Source organism: Aythya ferina (assembly GCF_964211825.1).
Source record: "Aythya ferina genome assembly, chromosome: 1".
Taxonomy (NCBI): domain Eukaryota; kingdom Metazoa; phylum Chordata; class Aves; order Anseriformes; family Anatidae; genus Aythya; species Aythya ferina.
In genome coordinates this window covers 90,093,220-90,109,263 of record NC_140296.1, presented here as the reverse complement: position 1 = coordinate 90,109,263, position 16,044 = coordinate 90,093,220, and the positions used below count along the sequence as shown (strand labels likewise).

Genomic DNA, 16,044 nt, shown 5'->3' with positions numbered 1-16,044 from the left:
TCCATTATGTAATTGGGACTTGACATGTTAGCATTTATTGGATATTACTGCTTGCTTCATTCAATAGGTCACAGATTTCTTTCGAACTTGTAGCCCATGAAACCTCTGGGGTAAATGGAGTGCCACTGCAGGGATCTCCAAAGGGCACCAAAGAGCAACAAGGGTGCTTGTTAGTGAACCTTACTGTACAAGGGGCAGCACTTCCACCAGAGAATTCTTGGATAGTACATCAAACTAAAAATGATGTAAAACATTTCTTTAATATCACCGTGTTGCAGATGACTACATTGTTCAGAAAGGAAACATCAAATCATAGTACCATAGAGTCGTCTAGGTTGGAAAAGACCTTCAGGATCATCAAATCCAACTATCAACATGACCTAGAGAGTCAGGACATGGTGCCATGTCCAGATGCCTCTTAAATACCTCCAGGGATGGGGACTCCACCACTTCCCTGGGCAGCCCATTCCAATGCTGGACTACCCTTTCTGTGAAGAAATTCTTCCCAATGTCCAAACTAAACCTCCACTGGCACAACTTGAGACCTTATAGTGCTGTTCTGTTGAAGAAAAGGACATGTTTGGTTATATAGGAGGCTGTTTTCATCACTTACACTTCGATTCAATGGTAGAAGAGAAAGAAATTCACAACTGTTTGTGATGCGGACTGAAAAGGAGGAAGTAGTGTGACCCTGTACGTGGAGTTTTTTACTGGAGTTTGGAAAGCCACGTTTTCTTTATGAAATTTTCAGTACCTAGCCTCATGACCCTAAGCATCTCTCTTAAATGTGTCTTGAGTTCATAATGTTCTGTGAAGCACCTGGAGATGTGTTGAGTGTCACTACAAGTGCCAAGTGCTACTCTTGAGTATAGCAGCACATATGGCAGGGCCATTTTAATAACTATTTTTAGTTGTTTTAGTTCAGGGATTTAATATTAAAGGTTGGCAGCCCAGTTTTTGTCCATTTGAATTGATTCCTCACAAAATGTGTATTAGTATTGAAAGATCATATTTTTTTATGCTCCAGCAGTTCAGTAGCTTTTGTTTTAACAAAACTTTCTCCTTTGCATCACAGAAACTTCCAGATTCTGGATTGATAAAATAAATACTTACTGATTTCACTGTGTGGTCTAACTTTGATTACATTCAAGATTATGTTGGATAGTGAGCCTAAATTTCTGCTACTTGTGATATATCTAAAATTTTGAGTGTATCTTTAAATAGGGATTATGTTTGGACAGTATTCTGACTCCTGTTACAGGAAAGGGTTAAAATGGAATTTCTCCATGTCTGAAAAAATAGTCAGAAGAGAGAAGTTTGTTGTTTTGTCTTGCCTGCCTGATTGTGGATTAGACTTCTGCGCTGTCTGCTTTTAAGCATCAGAAGAAACGAACTCCCTTTCTACAGACAGAAGACAAAATGTCTCAACTCCTACGAAGAAAGCTGGTGAACTGATAGTGTTGCTGCTTGACTGGTTGTGGGTATGCGTAGCATTTGTGTTCTAGCATGCAAAGTTTAAAGTAAAACTTGTCTTTTTAAGAAGCAGTTCTGTTCTGTTAATTATCTATAATGTCAATTTATGTTTTTATATCAAGATTCATTAATATATCATTTGTGTTTGTTAAGCTCTTCTAGAGCAAGCTCTTAATTTTGATAATTTTCTGGGTAGGAAATGCAGAAAACTTGTGTTGAGGAGTGAGACTGAGATGCCAAGTATTCAAAAAAATTACAAAGGTTACATTTTCTGTGACATTTTACAACAATTATGTTGTTCATTTTCTGTTTAATGCCATACGTTATGTTTCGTAAAAGAGTACTGAATACTTAACATTTAGCAAGTAATAAAATAGTAAAGAGGAAAAGTACAACTTCACTGAGTTAATTTTGCCTCTTTTTTGTCCTCCAAGTTGCTATAGCAGATGGGAGAGGTTAAGGTTAATTTTTTCTCAAGATTTTCATTGAGATTTCTGTTATTTTTGATACTGGAAATACTGGGAGAAATGGAGTAAAGCAAATATGATAACCAGCTAGAGCTAGAAAGCAAAAGTATGAAGGAATCAAAAAGGAATTACAAGTGAAAATAAACTGTATCAAGAGTGTTAAACATAATCTACATTTTAAGTATGGAATTTTGCTGGTATTAGATTATTTCTAAGAGCTGTGTTAATCTCAGTTGTGACTTCCAATACTTGTAGCATGTGAAAGGATGCTCTTGTGCCTTAGTCCCTGAAAGTCCCTTTTCTCCTAAAGAAAAGGAGACTTTGTAGATTCAAGATGCTTCATAATGTATTATTTTTAATACAGAACACTGTGAAATATATTCATTGATCACATTCAACAATGTGCCCAGTCTTCCATGTGTGTATAGTTTAAATACAGTCCTTTCAATATCATTGATAAAATTTTGAATTGCCCTCCAGCAAGGCTTGTCTCTGACCATGGGGAAAACCTGAAAAGGTTGACTGTCCAAAGTTGTGAGGCCTCTTCCCTTTGTTTGAAACTGCATGATTTATATTTTGCAAACTTATATCCCCTGTTTTGACATACACAGTATAGAACAGGTTTTGTCCCAATGTGTGACAGTGGAATCATCAGAAGCAGCAAAGTAAATACTCTTGTAGGTTTATTGCTAAAAAAGCTAACATCCTTTTGCAGTTTTTGGACTTCACATGCTTTAACAGATATATACCTTGGTCACATGTTCTCATTTTTACTGTGACTGCAAACAGTTAAAATTTTACTTTTGATACAGTCCTGTATGTATTATTTTAAATTCTCATAAGGATGCATTAGAAAAGCATAAAGACACGAACCTGGACAAGATGAATTGTTCATGGGGTATTGCCATATATGTGTTTTTATTTTCATGGTAACTTTTCTGTAATGTCATTAGTCTTAAGATGCATGTGTGACTTAGAAAAGCACAGTCAATAGTAATAATAATAATCGTGCTGTGTATTGTGAATTTTCAACAGCTCCTCCTGCACTTTACACTGTACACAGTTCATACAATTTAAATTTGATGCAGCTTCTTAACAGGTGTATAAAGATGAAACATATTAAATTGGAGTTCCTGGAGTTTTGGTGGGTTTTGTTTATTAATGTAGGAGGTTCCTGGAGTTTGGGTGGGTTTTGTTTATTAATTTAGGAAGAGGTACAAATAAATAATTATATGTGCAACTAAGTTATGTCCTGAACGGTAAGCTAGCAGAAAGCTTTGCTTTTAAGAACATCAGCAGTGGTCAATGAAAGCTACTGAGTATAGCAGTATTTTGGCAGCAGAACGCAAAGTTGTTAGCCTGTATATGCCTTGCAGTTTATCTGTCTTCTAAAACTTTATGGTATTTCATGTGACAGAGGCACATGAAGGCACTTCTTTAGCTTGACAATTTCAGCCATTGAAGGCTTGTCCTCTGCCAAACAGTGGGGCTGTAAGGTCCCAGAGGAAAGCTTTTGATATCTCCTTGTTGAGCACCCTAAATGTTGGGGATCTTATCAACTTATCCTTTACAGTGTTTTGATATTACAAAGGTGTTAGATTGTGTATTTTGAATGTTTGTTTCCATCCATGATTTTTTGTATTTGAGTACTGTCCTTTGAAGATACCTGTAGTATCTTCAAAGATAATGTAGAAATCTGGGTAGTGTTTAGTTAGACTCGTGGAGAAATGTTAGTAGGGACCTTGGGAGACCAGGGTTGTCCAGTCCAGTCTCCCGCCTTCAGCAAGACTAATTTCATTGTAAGGTCAGGTTATTCAAGGCCTTTTGCAGCTGAATTTTGAGTATTTACAAGGATGAGAGGTTCCCCGGCTTCCCTGGGCAACTTGTCCTCGTGTTTCACCATCTCACTGTGAAAGAAGTTTCTCTAATATCCTAAAAATAGTTAGCTTTATCTTCTGTCTTATATTTCAAATAAGTGGTCTAACATAAATAGGTCACAGAGGTGACTATCTTTATGTTGTTTTAAATAGTTTTTTGTACAGTGCCTGTTTATTTTTAAGTGTACATTTATTCCTTTAAAACATGCACAGTTAGGTTTGTATGAAAGAGATCCTATACCATCTGTCTCTAATCTGAAATTGAAGACAGCTGATGTGTTTTGTATCATATGATTCTTTCTCTCTAAATAGCAATAATAAAAAATAATAATAATAACCTGGGAGCTTTGTGATTGCCTGTTTAAATAAATCATTGTTCTTCTGTCCAATAGAAAATCCTGATAGAATAAGGGTAGGCTTTATTGTGAACTCTTTTTCTTGGAATAGTTTCTTTTTCTCCATTTCAAAGACTTACTGTAAATTTCTGCCTTCAGTAGCATTTTCCCATATTTTGAGCTTTATTTAATGCTACTTCTTGAGTGTGTGATGTTTGATTTATTGAGAGAGGTGGAATATGCAGTTTAATTTGATTTTATAGTGGAATGTATGATCTACAGTACTTATTCAAGATCGTAGGATTACTTCTGTTAGAATATAGTTTCTGTAAATCTGCTGGAAAAGCATGGGAGGTTTGCAGAATCCCTTAACCTCTTGAACTTTCCCATGTCATCCTATAAACTCTGGATGTATGGCACTTTTCAAATCAGGAAATGTTTAAAAATGAAAAGCCAAAACCCCAAGCTGCTAGATTTTGTATATAAAACATCTGTGGGATAGTTTCAACTGTCATCTTCATCATGGTAACATAAGCCGGATATTGTTAGGATTCACCATTACTTTATATAAAGTAGCATATGATTTCAATAGTTTGTTTTCTTGTTATTTCAGCTTTATGACAAAATAAATACAAAATCTTCACCACAAATCAGGAATCCTCCAAGTGATGCTGTACAGAGAGCCAAAGAGGTAATGGCTTTAAAATATATTTTTTGACTTAGAAAGTTTTATTCTTTAAAACATTTAAAATGGAATGTTTCTATCTTCATTAACATACTGGTATGTATTCTGGCTCATAATCTGAATTATTTCTGGAATTCTACCATTGTTTACTTAAGTTACATAACATGTTGCATAAACTTGTAGAATTCCATTGTGTCTGTAAGGATTATATATTTAGATATTTATACACACGTATTACTTGGTTTCAAGCAAAAGTATGATGTTCATATGAGTTCTACACAAAACATTTCTTAGTATTAGCTATATAAATTGGGAAAAAAAGTATCAGTTTCAAGAAGAGCAAACCTAGAGATGCAGTAAAGTTGGTTCATTTTTACAGAACATATGTAGACCACAGATTTTCCTAATTGCTATACCTGACACATAGTGTTTTGTTTACTTATTGCAAGTAGTTAAAAAAAAATAATTAAAAAAAATAATTAAAAAAATAATTTAATTTAAAAAATAGTTGTTTTATATATTATCAATAGAAATAAATATAGTTTTGGGGAGTAATGTCATGGAAAAAATGTTTACAGTATTATTAAAATAAAATGAATAGAAAGACTTCAAAACACTGTCTAATAACTGAAGTCACACTGATGGAAACCCCAGAGTTCTGTTCTGCAGAATTTTCTAGCAGCTAATCCTGGGAGGTGCTTCCAGGAGCAGAAAACTCTGCTTTCTTTGTCCAAGTACTTATATGTTGAACATAAAGGTGAAATTGCCAGGCTGCAGGCAAATGAGTTAAAAATTGCTCCCTCCTCCTTGATAAGCTGAAGTATGGCCCAGATTTTATAAAAACTGGAGCTTGTAGGTGGGGTAGCAGATGGACTACCTGTATGTTGTGTCTTTAAAAATTTAATTCGTGGAGAGAACATTTTATGAGTATTTTTAATTCTGCTTTTAAAGTGGTGGTTTTAATAAGCTGAGATTATGTGTGAAAGTAGCAATTGGTGGTGGTGGTGTATGTGACCTATAGGTTGGTGCTTCATTTCTGTCTCCATATTTAGCTGTTACAGGAATACCGTCAATTGAAAAAAGAGCAACTGTTTCCATCAAATGTCTTCTTTATTGTCACAGAAAGTAAGAAAATTGAAATGAGGTGTTTTATTCTCTTGGAGTGGAATGATGGTTTCCTACACACTTTTCTGTCAAAAATGTTCTTTTATATAATCTTTAGGAGATATACTGACTGACCAGTGAGGAGTTTAATTTGATTGATTAATAGCTTTCTTTAGAAGACAGTTACTATGGGTATCTTTACTGTTTGTTGTACAGGTATTGGAAGAAATTTCATGTTACCCAGAGAACAATGATGCAAAGGAGCTAAAGCGTATTTTAACACAACCTCATTTCATGGTAAGCAAATGTTAACCCTTGTCTTTATTTTTTTTAAACATTTTTTTTATATTTAAAATCTTGTTGGATGCAGGATGTCCCTGCTTTATAACAAGTTACTGGAGGTTAGTTAAAGGATTTCTTTTTTTTGTGCTATGGATGAGGTTCATAACTTCAGAAAACAGTGTTTTCTTCGCTGTGTTCTGCACTCATCAGTTGGAAGTAAGGAATTGTGAACTTCCCTAACACAAGAATTTTATGCAGGGGGCTTTGTGGAATTTGCTCACCTGAAAGCTGAATTACTGTAAATCTGCATACCTGATTTCCAAGAAAGAGTGAGCTGAAATCAACCTTATATGCATATATAAGAAGAAATCTAGGTAGCTACATGTCCCAGTAACTTCTTTTGATAGCCAGAGTAGCTTTGGGTACATTTATGTTATTATTTTAGATCAGATCAGGAGTATTTTTTCCAAATGAATCTCCTGAATCACCCTTACAATACTTTGGTTTGTGTCATGTACAGGGCACGCGAACTACACTCCTTGCAGGTAAATTTAAAAACTGTGAAGATGTCCTCCAGAAGCTCAACCAGTGTAACCTAGCAGCTGATGGGCATACAGTTTACAGGGAAAGGTAGAAACTTGTCAGAAATTAAAACTCCTGCAATGAGTACAGTGTATACATAGGGTCCTCACTAGTCTAGCTGCTTTACTCTCTCAATCCATTATTGTTTCATTGCACCTATTGCTAATGCAGACACCATTTTTTTCTGTTGTATTCTGCAACATGCTGATATGTTTTTTCCTGGGGATGATACCTCTCCTGAAGCCTGTAGCAAATCTGGATCAAATACAGGAATACTTGCTTGAAACAAAACATAAAACAAGGTAGAATAGTTCTCACCCATACTGTTAGGAAGATAAAAATGGAAAAATCTGCCACAGACAATACTCTGTGTTGCTTAGCTTCTGTAAATGCAATTTGATATTAATTTTATTTACATTTTTTGCATAATTACCACATAGTGTTGCAAAAACATTAGGCAGTGTGGAGAAAGAGCTTTTTTTTTTTTTTTTAATTCTGAACTATTTTGGAAGTAGGCATCAGTAAAAATTATTGTGGCATATGAAATTTTAATTACTAAGCAACAAGAAAAGTAAGTCAGAAATCCTCTCTTATTAGATATCTCAATTTCCACCTGGTATCCTCATGAATTTAAAAGCAGCTGTCAGGCTTGTCTGCTACAGTTCTGTAGAAGGTATTTATGATAATGAAAAAGCTGCAATCTCATAACAAATATTTTTAATGACGAATAATTTCAGTTAGCTCATCTATGGCAACCCAAGCTAAATTGTTAATAGTCTCATGTGCTTTTCCCATGTTTCATCCTCTCCCTTGCAGTTGTTCTGACATTCCTCTGATATTCTACACATATATTGCACTGTGCTAAGTGTAGAAAATTACTCCAACAAAGCAATGATTAGTTTAGCCAGAAGAATTAGGGACCACTGGAATACTGCCAGAGCCAGAATGAGCAAGGGGAGGACTGACACAATCATGTAAACTAGCAGTTAAGTCAGCATATGTTGCTGTGTCACCATACCTTTAGGGTGCAGATACCTAAGAGTCTCCAGATGTCAGAGACAATCCCATTCTCTCCCATCATTCTACTCCTGCTCCTAGATGCATCTTTTAGGATGTTGCAAGCCTTTTTTGTTTGTTTGTTTTTAATGGCATTCTGCCAAGCTTCTTCAGAGCAAAAGCCATTAAAATAGATATTATTATGAAAGGAAATAACTGTGTTAAACAGTGTTGTTGGTCTGCATTCAATGTCTTTGCCAGGCATTATAGAGGGCAGTACTCTTGTTAGTAAATTATTGACCTCCAATGCGTAGGAATTGTAGCAATACAATGCAATAAATAGCAACATGTGTGTTAACACTTGCCTGAAACAGAGTATTTTACTACTATTTATATTGTTATCTAATGTGTATACTTAATTAGAAGCCAATAGTGTATAATCTGTCTCATTTACTTACAAGTTTATATGTGTTTACAGTTTAGACTATGTATAGGACTTTACAGAATCAAAGTCAATAACGTACAGGTTTGTCAATACTGTTATTGCAATTGGAGATGTTCGAGTTCAAAGGTTTTTGTTGTTTTACTGTTATTTTACTCTTGTGTGCCATATAAGTACAGGAATAAATTATGAATTTATTCTATACATTTTGAACATTGGTTTGAATAAATGTATGTAAATTTACATAAAAGTCTTCCAGCAAGTAATTAATTCAAGTATCATTTAAAAGATCATCAAGTACCTTGTTTTTTGTGTACAAATTTCAAAGAGCTTTTATTCTATTGCACAGCTATCAGTAATTTTGCAAATACACCAAAGAGATTTTTCTGTAACAGGTTCTGTTATATGTGTTTAGTATGTGGCAATAATTGAAATGTTTGCTGTACTAGAAGACATTTAATTAAATATTAGAAGTCTTTTCTGTCATCTTGTGCCTTCCTACACTCTTCTTTGTAGATAATGATCATTTAATATAGTATAGCAGTTGTTCTCACTAAACTTTTATCTTCAGCAGGATTAATATGTTCTGCAGGGAATAAGGAGACAGGGAAAAAATCTAAATGATCAGGATTAACAGAAATGCATGAAAATAAGTGTCTTTAGGTAAAGTCTAATAGCAGTCTTTATATTAAATGTTTTCAGTATTTAAATTGAGGTTAGTGCACTTTAATGTCTGTGCTTATGAATTTGTGTTAATTTTTGTTGAAACATTCAGAAGTCATCTAATGTAATTGTGAAGCTTTAAAAATGTTCCAATTACCATATTTTAGTCTTAAACAAGGTATATATTATTGCTGAAGATACAGTTTAAGCAAGGCAAGTATTTGATGTGAAACAAAGGTAAGGCACTGAATTACATAAGAAATGCAATACTAAGGGTGGACAGCACAGCAGATACAGGCAGCTGCATGAAGTTGAATAAGTAGTTTTGAGTAGACAGAGCTGAGGGAGGTGCAGAAGATTATTCTGCTCTGCTAAATAGTGTCCACACACAAAGCCAAGACTGTGCTCCTAGAATGGATGGGTTTTAACAGCCAGAGCTAAGGCCTGATTGCACTTGGATGCTCTGGTCTTACCTGGGACAACTGCAAACAGCTTTCAGATACTGGAATGAGTATCTGATGTTTAGAAATACAGCATTAAGCTAAATCTGCATGTTTGTTGTAAACCTATATAGGAGTATTAACATAAAAGTTTATACCCAATTAAATAAATAAAGAATTGATTTAGTTAAAATGTTTTGACTTGCATTTATGGGCAAGACCTTTAAATAGAAAGCATTGCTTTTAGGTAGTACAGATGCAGGTAGAGGAATTGTTGCAAGTTTGAGCTTGTGGTAGACAAAAAAAAAAAAAAATGCAGATACAGTTCAGTGTTTAAGTAAAATAGTATTTATGTAGATAAGCTTGAAATGCTGGAAAAACAGGAGTGAATGTGAGCAGAGCATTGCTAGTTTAGGGAATTCTGTTCCATCATTATAATGCTGAATTCCTAACTATAGTTTGATTTGAGGAGAGGTAACTTACACTGGTTATGAAGCTGTCTTATTGAACATGGTACACTTCAGAAGTGCTATTTTAGGAATAAATTTAGAATTTAATAGAGGCCAAGAAAATCACGGTTTTTCATTGAATTCCACTTCAGAAATACATTTTTAACTGCTATTTCAGTTTGTTTTGCTTAAACATTTTAATTGAAGACTAAGATGTAGCAGAATCAGATTTTTCTCCCAAAAACAATTCTAGGTGGTCAATCTCAAGCCTTGCAAGATTGATGGGTTTTGTAAGAGCATTTAAATGGCAATTAACAAGATGTTGACTATCATACATATTGACCTAACTACAGTGGTGACTGATAAGTCTACTGTATATTGTAAGAACTTAGGTTGGATTTATCAGTCCTTCTCTGAAAAGTCCAGCCATTTGCTTACAGAGGTGGGATCTTTCTCTGTTTCTCTGTTTAATCCTTGATGAGTTAGTACAGGAGTAGTACAAGTGTGTTCACATATAATTCAGATTTAGTTTTTGGTCAGAAGCAATTTATCTATAATATACTCATCGTTAAGAGTTGAATGCAAGTATGAAATGGATATGCTCCAGGGCTCTTAAAGATACCCTAGAGAAAAGTGAAATATTAAAAAGCCTGGTACTGTTGAATACTGCTTTGCAAATGTTTACACTTTGTCTCACTTTCATCTTATAATAATGTGTTACACTTTTAACAGCTACACAGGCTCCATGTCTTTGCCCTAGCTTAGAGTACTTGCACAGTCAGTAGTTCTGCTTTCCAAATATAATTAAATATATTTAATCTATTACATATTGTACCATTCTTTGCATCAGGAAAGAAAGCAAAATTAATGAAGCAGTATTTGATCAGTTTGTTGATTTAGATTATAACTTTCGTCAAGTATTTTGAACTCAGTGCAGTTGTACTTGGGCCATGCTGTAGGAGAAGGAGAATATGGAAGTGTTTAAACTGGTAAACAAACAAAACAAGTATTTAATTCAGTACTGATCCACAGTCTGTCTTTATTATAATGAAATACCATGGGATCCGAATACCTTTTCATTTTTGAAGGGTAATTATTGTGGAATAATTTGCTTAAAAATGTAGCTTCCTAATTCTGTGTCTAGGCACATAAATAATAATGACTTAATTCTGATACCTTGCAGGTGTTGAGAAGATGGGGGAGAGGGAAGCAACCTCATTTTCATTGTGAAATCTACAGTAGAAAATGATGTTTACTTGTGTAGATTTTAAAGTCTGGGTTTGTGGATATGCATCCACAGTCTGATAAAGTTTATCTTAGACTCTTTTCAGAGAAAAGTCCCTGTATAGAAAGTGAGGCAGAAATACCCTGAGTTTCCTCTAATGTCTGGAGAGCCTCAAAAGTATTTATATGGAATGAGTTGAAGGGCATCAGAGATGGTGGAAGATGATGGTCTTTTACTATAATCTCCTCTAGGCCTTACTTCAAACTCATGATGTAGTGGCACATGAAGTTTACAGTGATGAAGCGCTGAGAGTTACACCTCCTCCCACCTCTCCATACTTAAACGGAGATTCTCCAGAAAGCGCCAACGGTGACATGGATATGGAGAATGTAACACGAGTTCGACTGGTGCAGTTCCAGAAGAACACAGATGAACCAATGGTATGGGGAGAACCTTGTTGCTTGTTTTGCTTGACTCTATACTTGTAAAGACCGGTATTATATTGAATTCAGTGAAAGTTTTTGCATTTTGAAGTTGCCAGTGTAGATGGAATAGTTCAGCAGCCATTGTATATCCTTACCTTCCTATATATCCTATATATATCCTTCAGTTAAAATTCTGTTCATGTATTTATATTGCAGTAGTACCTCTATAGCTGGTTTTGTTTAAAAATGAACTTGTAGTAGTTATTACTAGATTAGGCTTTAAAATGTAAAACTGAACTGGACAATCTCTACTTGAATATAAAATTGCATTTTTAACAAACCAGAATCTTATATGCTGATTTATGAAATTATTGCATCTTCATCTTATAAATAGCATCTGTTTTCATTGCTCATATTTAAATGAGTGGCAAAGTTTTTTACCTTAAAATTTATACTCTGCCCTCAAGGTTTTAGGAACAGTGACTGTTCTTAACCATTCAAGAGTCACAATGCTGAATGTTTTATCTTAAGAGTATAAACACTTCTTTTTCCAGGGAATCACTTTAAAAATGAATGAGCTGAACCATTGCATTGTGGCAAGAATTATGCACGGAGGAATGATTCACCGGCAAGGTAATCATGTGTCATAAATGGTTCTGCTTTCAAAAAAGATTTAGATCATTTTGTACAAACTGTGTAACGGCACATATTCCTCATTTTGATTGCTACTGTTCTATAGTTGTCAACCCCTATCTAGATGGAGTTCTGTTAACTGCGTTTAGCACCTTTCACTTGTAGATATCTGCTTGTGTTGTGAGATGAGGGCCCATTATGTTTCATTTAGGCCTTAATTAGAGGAATGGGGTTATAGCTCACTGAGAGACTGAAATGCCAATAATGTCTGAAGCCAAACTTATTTAATCCTATATTTAAAAATAAAAATCCTTAGACTGGTTACAGTACTTCTCCTTGCAAAAACGGAGGACCCTTGTTCAAAAAAAAAAAAAAATAAGCTTCTCCATGTATTTTCATGCAATTCTTGAAGATCAATGTACTTTTGATTTTGAGGCTTATAGAAACAATTTATGAAATAAAAACATCCCTAGTCCCTACAACACATATCTTTATTTTCAGTTTTCATTACGATAGAAAAACCTGCAAGCATACATGTTTTCTCATCTCCAACCTACTACTTTATTTCAAGGTTTTGTGAACAGATCAGGTGTAAAAAAATAATTATTAGCTGGATTTTGTCCAACTTTAAACAGATAACCTTCCCTGCTATGTTATTAGCTGCAAGCTAGGTTCACACCTTTAAAAGGGTTACTTTATTTTTTTCCAGTTTGCTGTCTTTTGCTTTTTATAAGCACAAAAGTCTACATAATTTGTCAGACCAGAGTTCCTTCAAGCCTACTGTTTTATTTCAAAAGAAGCTAGGAACGGGGAATTAGGAAAACAAAGCATGAAACAAGGGAACTGTAAAACACTCTTTTCCCTAATATTCTCATTTTTTAATTATATAGCGCGTTTGATTTCTCAAAATGTGTGAAATGTAACCTATTCTATACATACTTCATCTAACTAAGGTAGCTCTTTTGCACACATAGGTTTAACCATTCTTCAGTGTTTCTGTAGTATTCTCATCTGTTTTTAGTGTATCTAATCTTCTGAGTGCTCTAGGTGCCTCTTAGCTTCACTATGTCATATAACTGCCTGAATTTAGAATATTTTTACTGAAAAGAACAACACAAATGTCACTGAGTCATCATCTTGAGTACATGTCTTTGAATCCTGTAGACAAGGTCTGTGGCTCTTGTTTGTTTGTTTGTTTTTAATGATACTGTTTCTGCTGTCTGCTTGCTATGTGGAGAATTGCCAGACAGAAACAGCAATGACTAGGTCATGTGTTGTAACCCAAATGTGTTTTTTTTTCTCCTGCTGATTGTCTGGTTTGGGGTTACACATGCAAAAAAGTGAATTCATTATTAAAATCCATTTAAGAAGAGGTCTCAATATGGCATTTAAAAAAAAAAAAAAAAAAAAACAGGGTTTCCAAAGAAGGAAGAGGATTTACTGGCTTCCCCTTTAGCCACTCTGGAAAAACAGTAGTTGTACATTGTCAATGCTGCATTCTCAAAATGACTTAATAGTCCTGGTAAGGCTTATTCAGTTCTAACAAAATGCAGGTGATGTCCTGGTAAAAACACAATGGTACGTTCACAGTCACTCCGTTTCCAAGTAACAGAGTTTTCTTCTGGCTACAAAACACATTTCTGGGTAGGGACCCCAGGAATTTGTTCTGTCTCCTCTGTAATAGAGTAGGCATTCTCATACTTCTGTGTGGAGAGCAAAAGCACACTTCCTAAAACTGTCTTCACTCTGGCTTACAGAAACAAAGAAGGAAACCATTTACTCCAGAAGTACATCCATTCTTTGTTATTATAGATGTGTGTGTTATATAACAGTAATTCATGGGTAGATTATGTTCTGAGTAAACATAGCACAGCCAGTAGAAAAGGAACCAAAATTAGATGGTTAAGCGTGTATGTCATGGGAGCCACAAATGGTATGCAAGACTAATTATTCATAAATGTCAAGAATACTCTTTTCTGACAAGAATATATATATGAAGAGTAAGAAGTTCCTGCACATACCGTAGAATTTTTTATGGAAAATCACTAGAAAATTGAGTAGGTTTGAATTACTCAAGTCTAAAACTGTCATCTAAAAGAGCCTCTTAGGTTGCTTCTAATCCTGAGGATAATTAATTCATTTGGTGCCACTTCCCTGTTTATCTTTTGTAGGGTCTTAAGAGACACATTGTGGCATGCCATTCCTATCTCAGCTTCAGCAGGGCAGTTTATGACTTGCCTGAGCTAAGTAGATGTTTCTTTCATCAAATGAGATTGTAGGTAGTCACACCAATCATCTAGATTCAAGCTGAAGTCAAGTGTACATACAGAAAATTCATACTGTAGTTGTGACAAATACAAATCAGAGAAATGAAAAAATATAGCAGTCTGACAGATAAAATTAAGACTATGTCCAGAAGCCAGACTGCATTAAGTAGTCATCTGATAAAATACTGGAATGTGTCTGCTGAACATACTCAGTCAGCTAGTTGCAGGGGACTTTCTGTTCAATGCATGAGTTTTTGAAGTGTGCCTGTAAGGGAACCGATGTTTTTCCCATTAACTATAAAAGGTGCTGGGGCATCTCATGCTGGCATATTGACTGCAGTCTCAAAGAGATTCTAATGCATCACTACCACAATCCTTTTATGAATCTAGCCAAAAAACTTATTTTAATGTTGTTTCATATTTATGCATTTGTATGTATTACTGTCTTACAATTCAGTTTGTGTGAGTAATTGTGGTGATTGTGTGTTTTGTTGATTCTACAGGTACGCTACATGTAGGCGATGAAATACGAGAAATAAACGGAATCAGTGTGGCAAATCAGACTGTAGAACAACTACAAAAAATGCTTGTAAGTGCCTGAAATCTTTCTCACGTTCTTTATGCAATTGTCTGTCATACTTTGACAAAATTTTCCATAACTGCATTGCAACTTCCCCTTTTTCTTCTATTCTTGATGGCCACCAGGTGCCTATAATGCAAAATCTTTTTTGTTCAGCTGTTACAGGACTCTGCAAGCTCTTTCCTCTTTTTTTCTAGTGTCTTTTTTGCACATTATGCCCAGGAATGGTAGAAGGCACCTCTGTGTGTCATTTTATTTATTCTGTTTAGTCTCACAGAAAGATAATTGACACCCAGCTGTTACTGCAAGATGTATATGTCATCAGCTCTTAAAAGATACTGAGTGGTGGAGGTTCCCCAGACTCTCTGGGCAGTTTCTGTTATAACTGTTCTACATTTTAGAAAGTTGTTTTGTTTTGTTTTTCTAATGTTAAGTCTCCTTTGTTGAAATCTGGTCAGGCCTTGATAATTTCCAAGGAACAGGACAGGTGCCTCTTTTGGCAAACAGTTCCAATACTTAATTACAATGCAGAAAAAATGTAGCTGGACCATCCCTTATTTCATCTTAGAACTCTTGTGACTTGAAGTTATTGAAGTTACAAAGAAAAAATATATGTTGAGCTCAAACAGTCTGGCTTTTTGGAGGAAAATGGTATCATGGGCCTTGCTAGTAGTCAGTTTGATATTCCATAACACATTTTTTTCTGCATGCAACCCTGATCTTGGATGATAATCATTATTCCTCTTGTTGTGTCCAAAACCAAATAGACAAGCTTAAGTAAATCCAGGCAAGTAGTATTTGGAGGCTTACAAGATAGCCAGACAGAGAGAGAAGGAAAAACTCCAAGAACATTTGAAGTGATCTGGTTACCTTTCTGCCCAGATCCAAGTCCTGCCGTTGTCAGCCATGTGGTGGCACTTATATTTTAACTGTCTTTTAAGAAAATATGGCTGTGAAAATACGTTGCCATAGTCTACTGCTGTTCTACAGTTACTTCTTGTTATGAATATTCTTACAATGTAGCAAATGCAAACTGCCAGACCCCCATCTTCTATTTTGATTTCTTACATTTCTGCCTCTAATGAAGTGACATGCAGCTTTTCCAGAAACTGTTCATAT

General features: G+C 35.0%; 1 protein-coding gene across 9 annotated transcripts in view; it reads left to right on the top strand.

Moving 5' to 3' along the window:
* CASK (calcium/calmodulin dependent serine protein kinase) overlaps positions 1-16,044 on the top strand; it is a 214,501-nt gene that overhangs the window by 167,392 nt on the left and 31,065 nt on the right. For all 9 annotated transcript variants that reach the window (XM_084505700.1, XM_084505704.1, XM_084505702.1 and 6 more), the window contains 5 exons: positions 4,766-4,843; positions 6,158-6,238; positions 11,272-11,460; positions 12,000-12,078; positions 14,849-14,934. In XM_084505700.1, the coding sequence (XP_084361826.1) occupies positions 4,766-4,843; positions 6,158-6,238; positions 11,272-11,460; positions 12,000-12,078; positions 14,849-14,934 (513 nt within the window). The remainder of the gene's footprint in view (positions 1-4,765; positions 4,844-6,157; positions 6,239-11,271; positions 11,461-11,999; positions 12,079-14,848; positions 14,935-16,044) is intronic.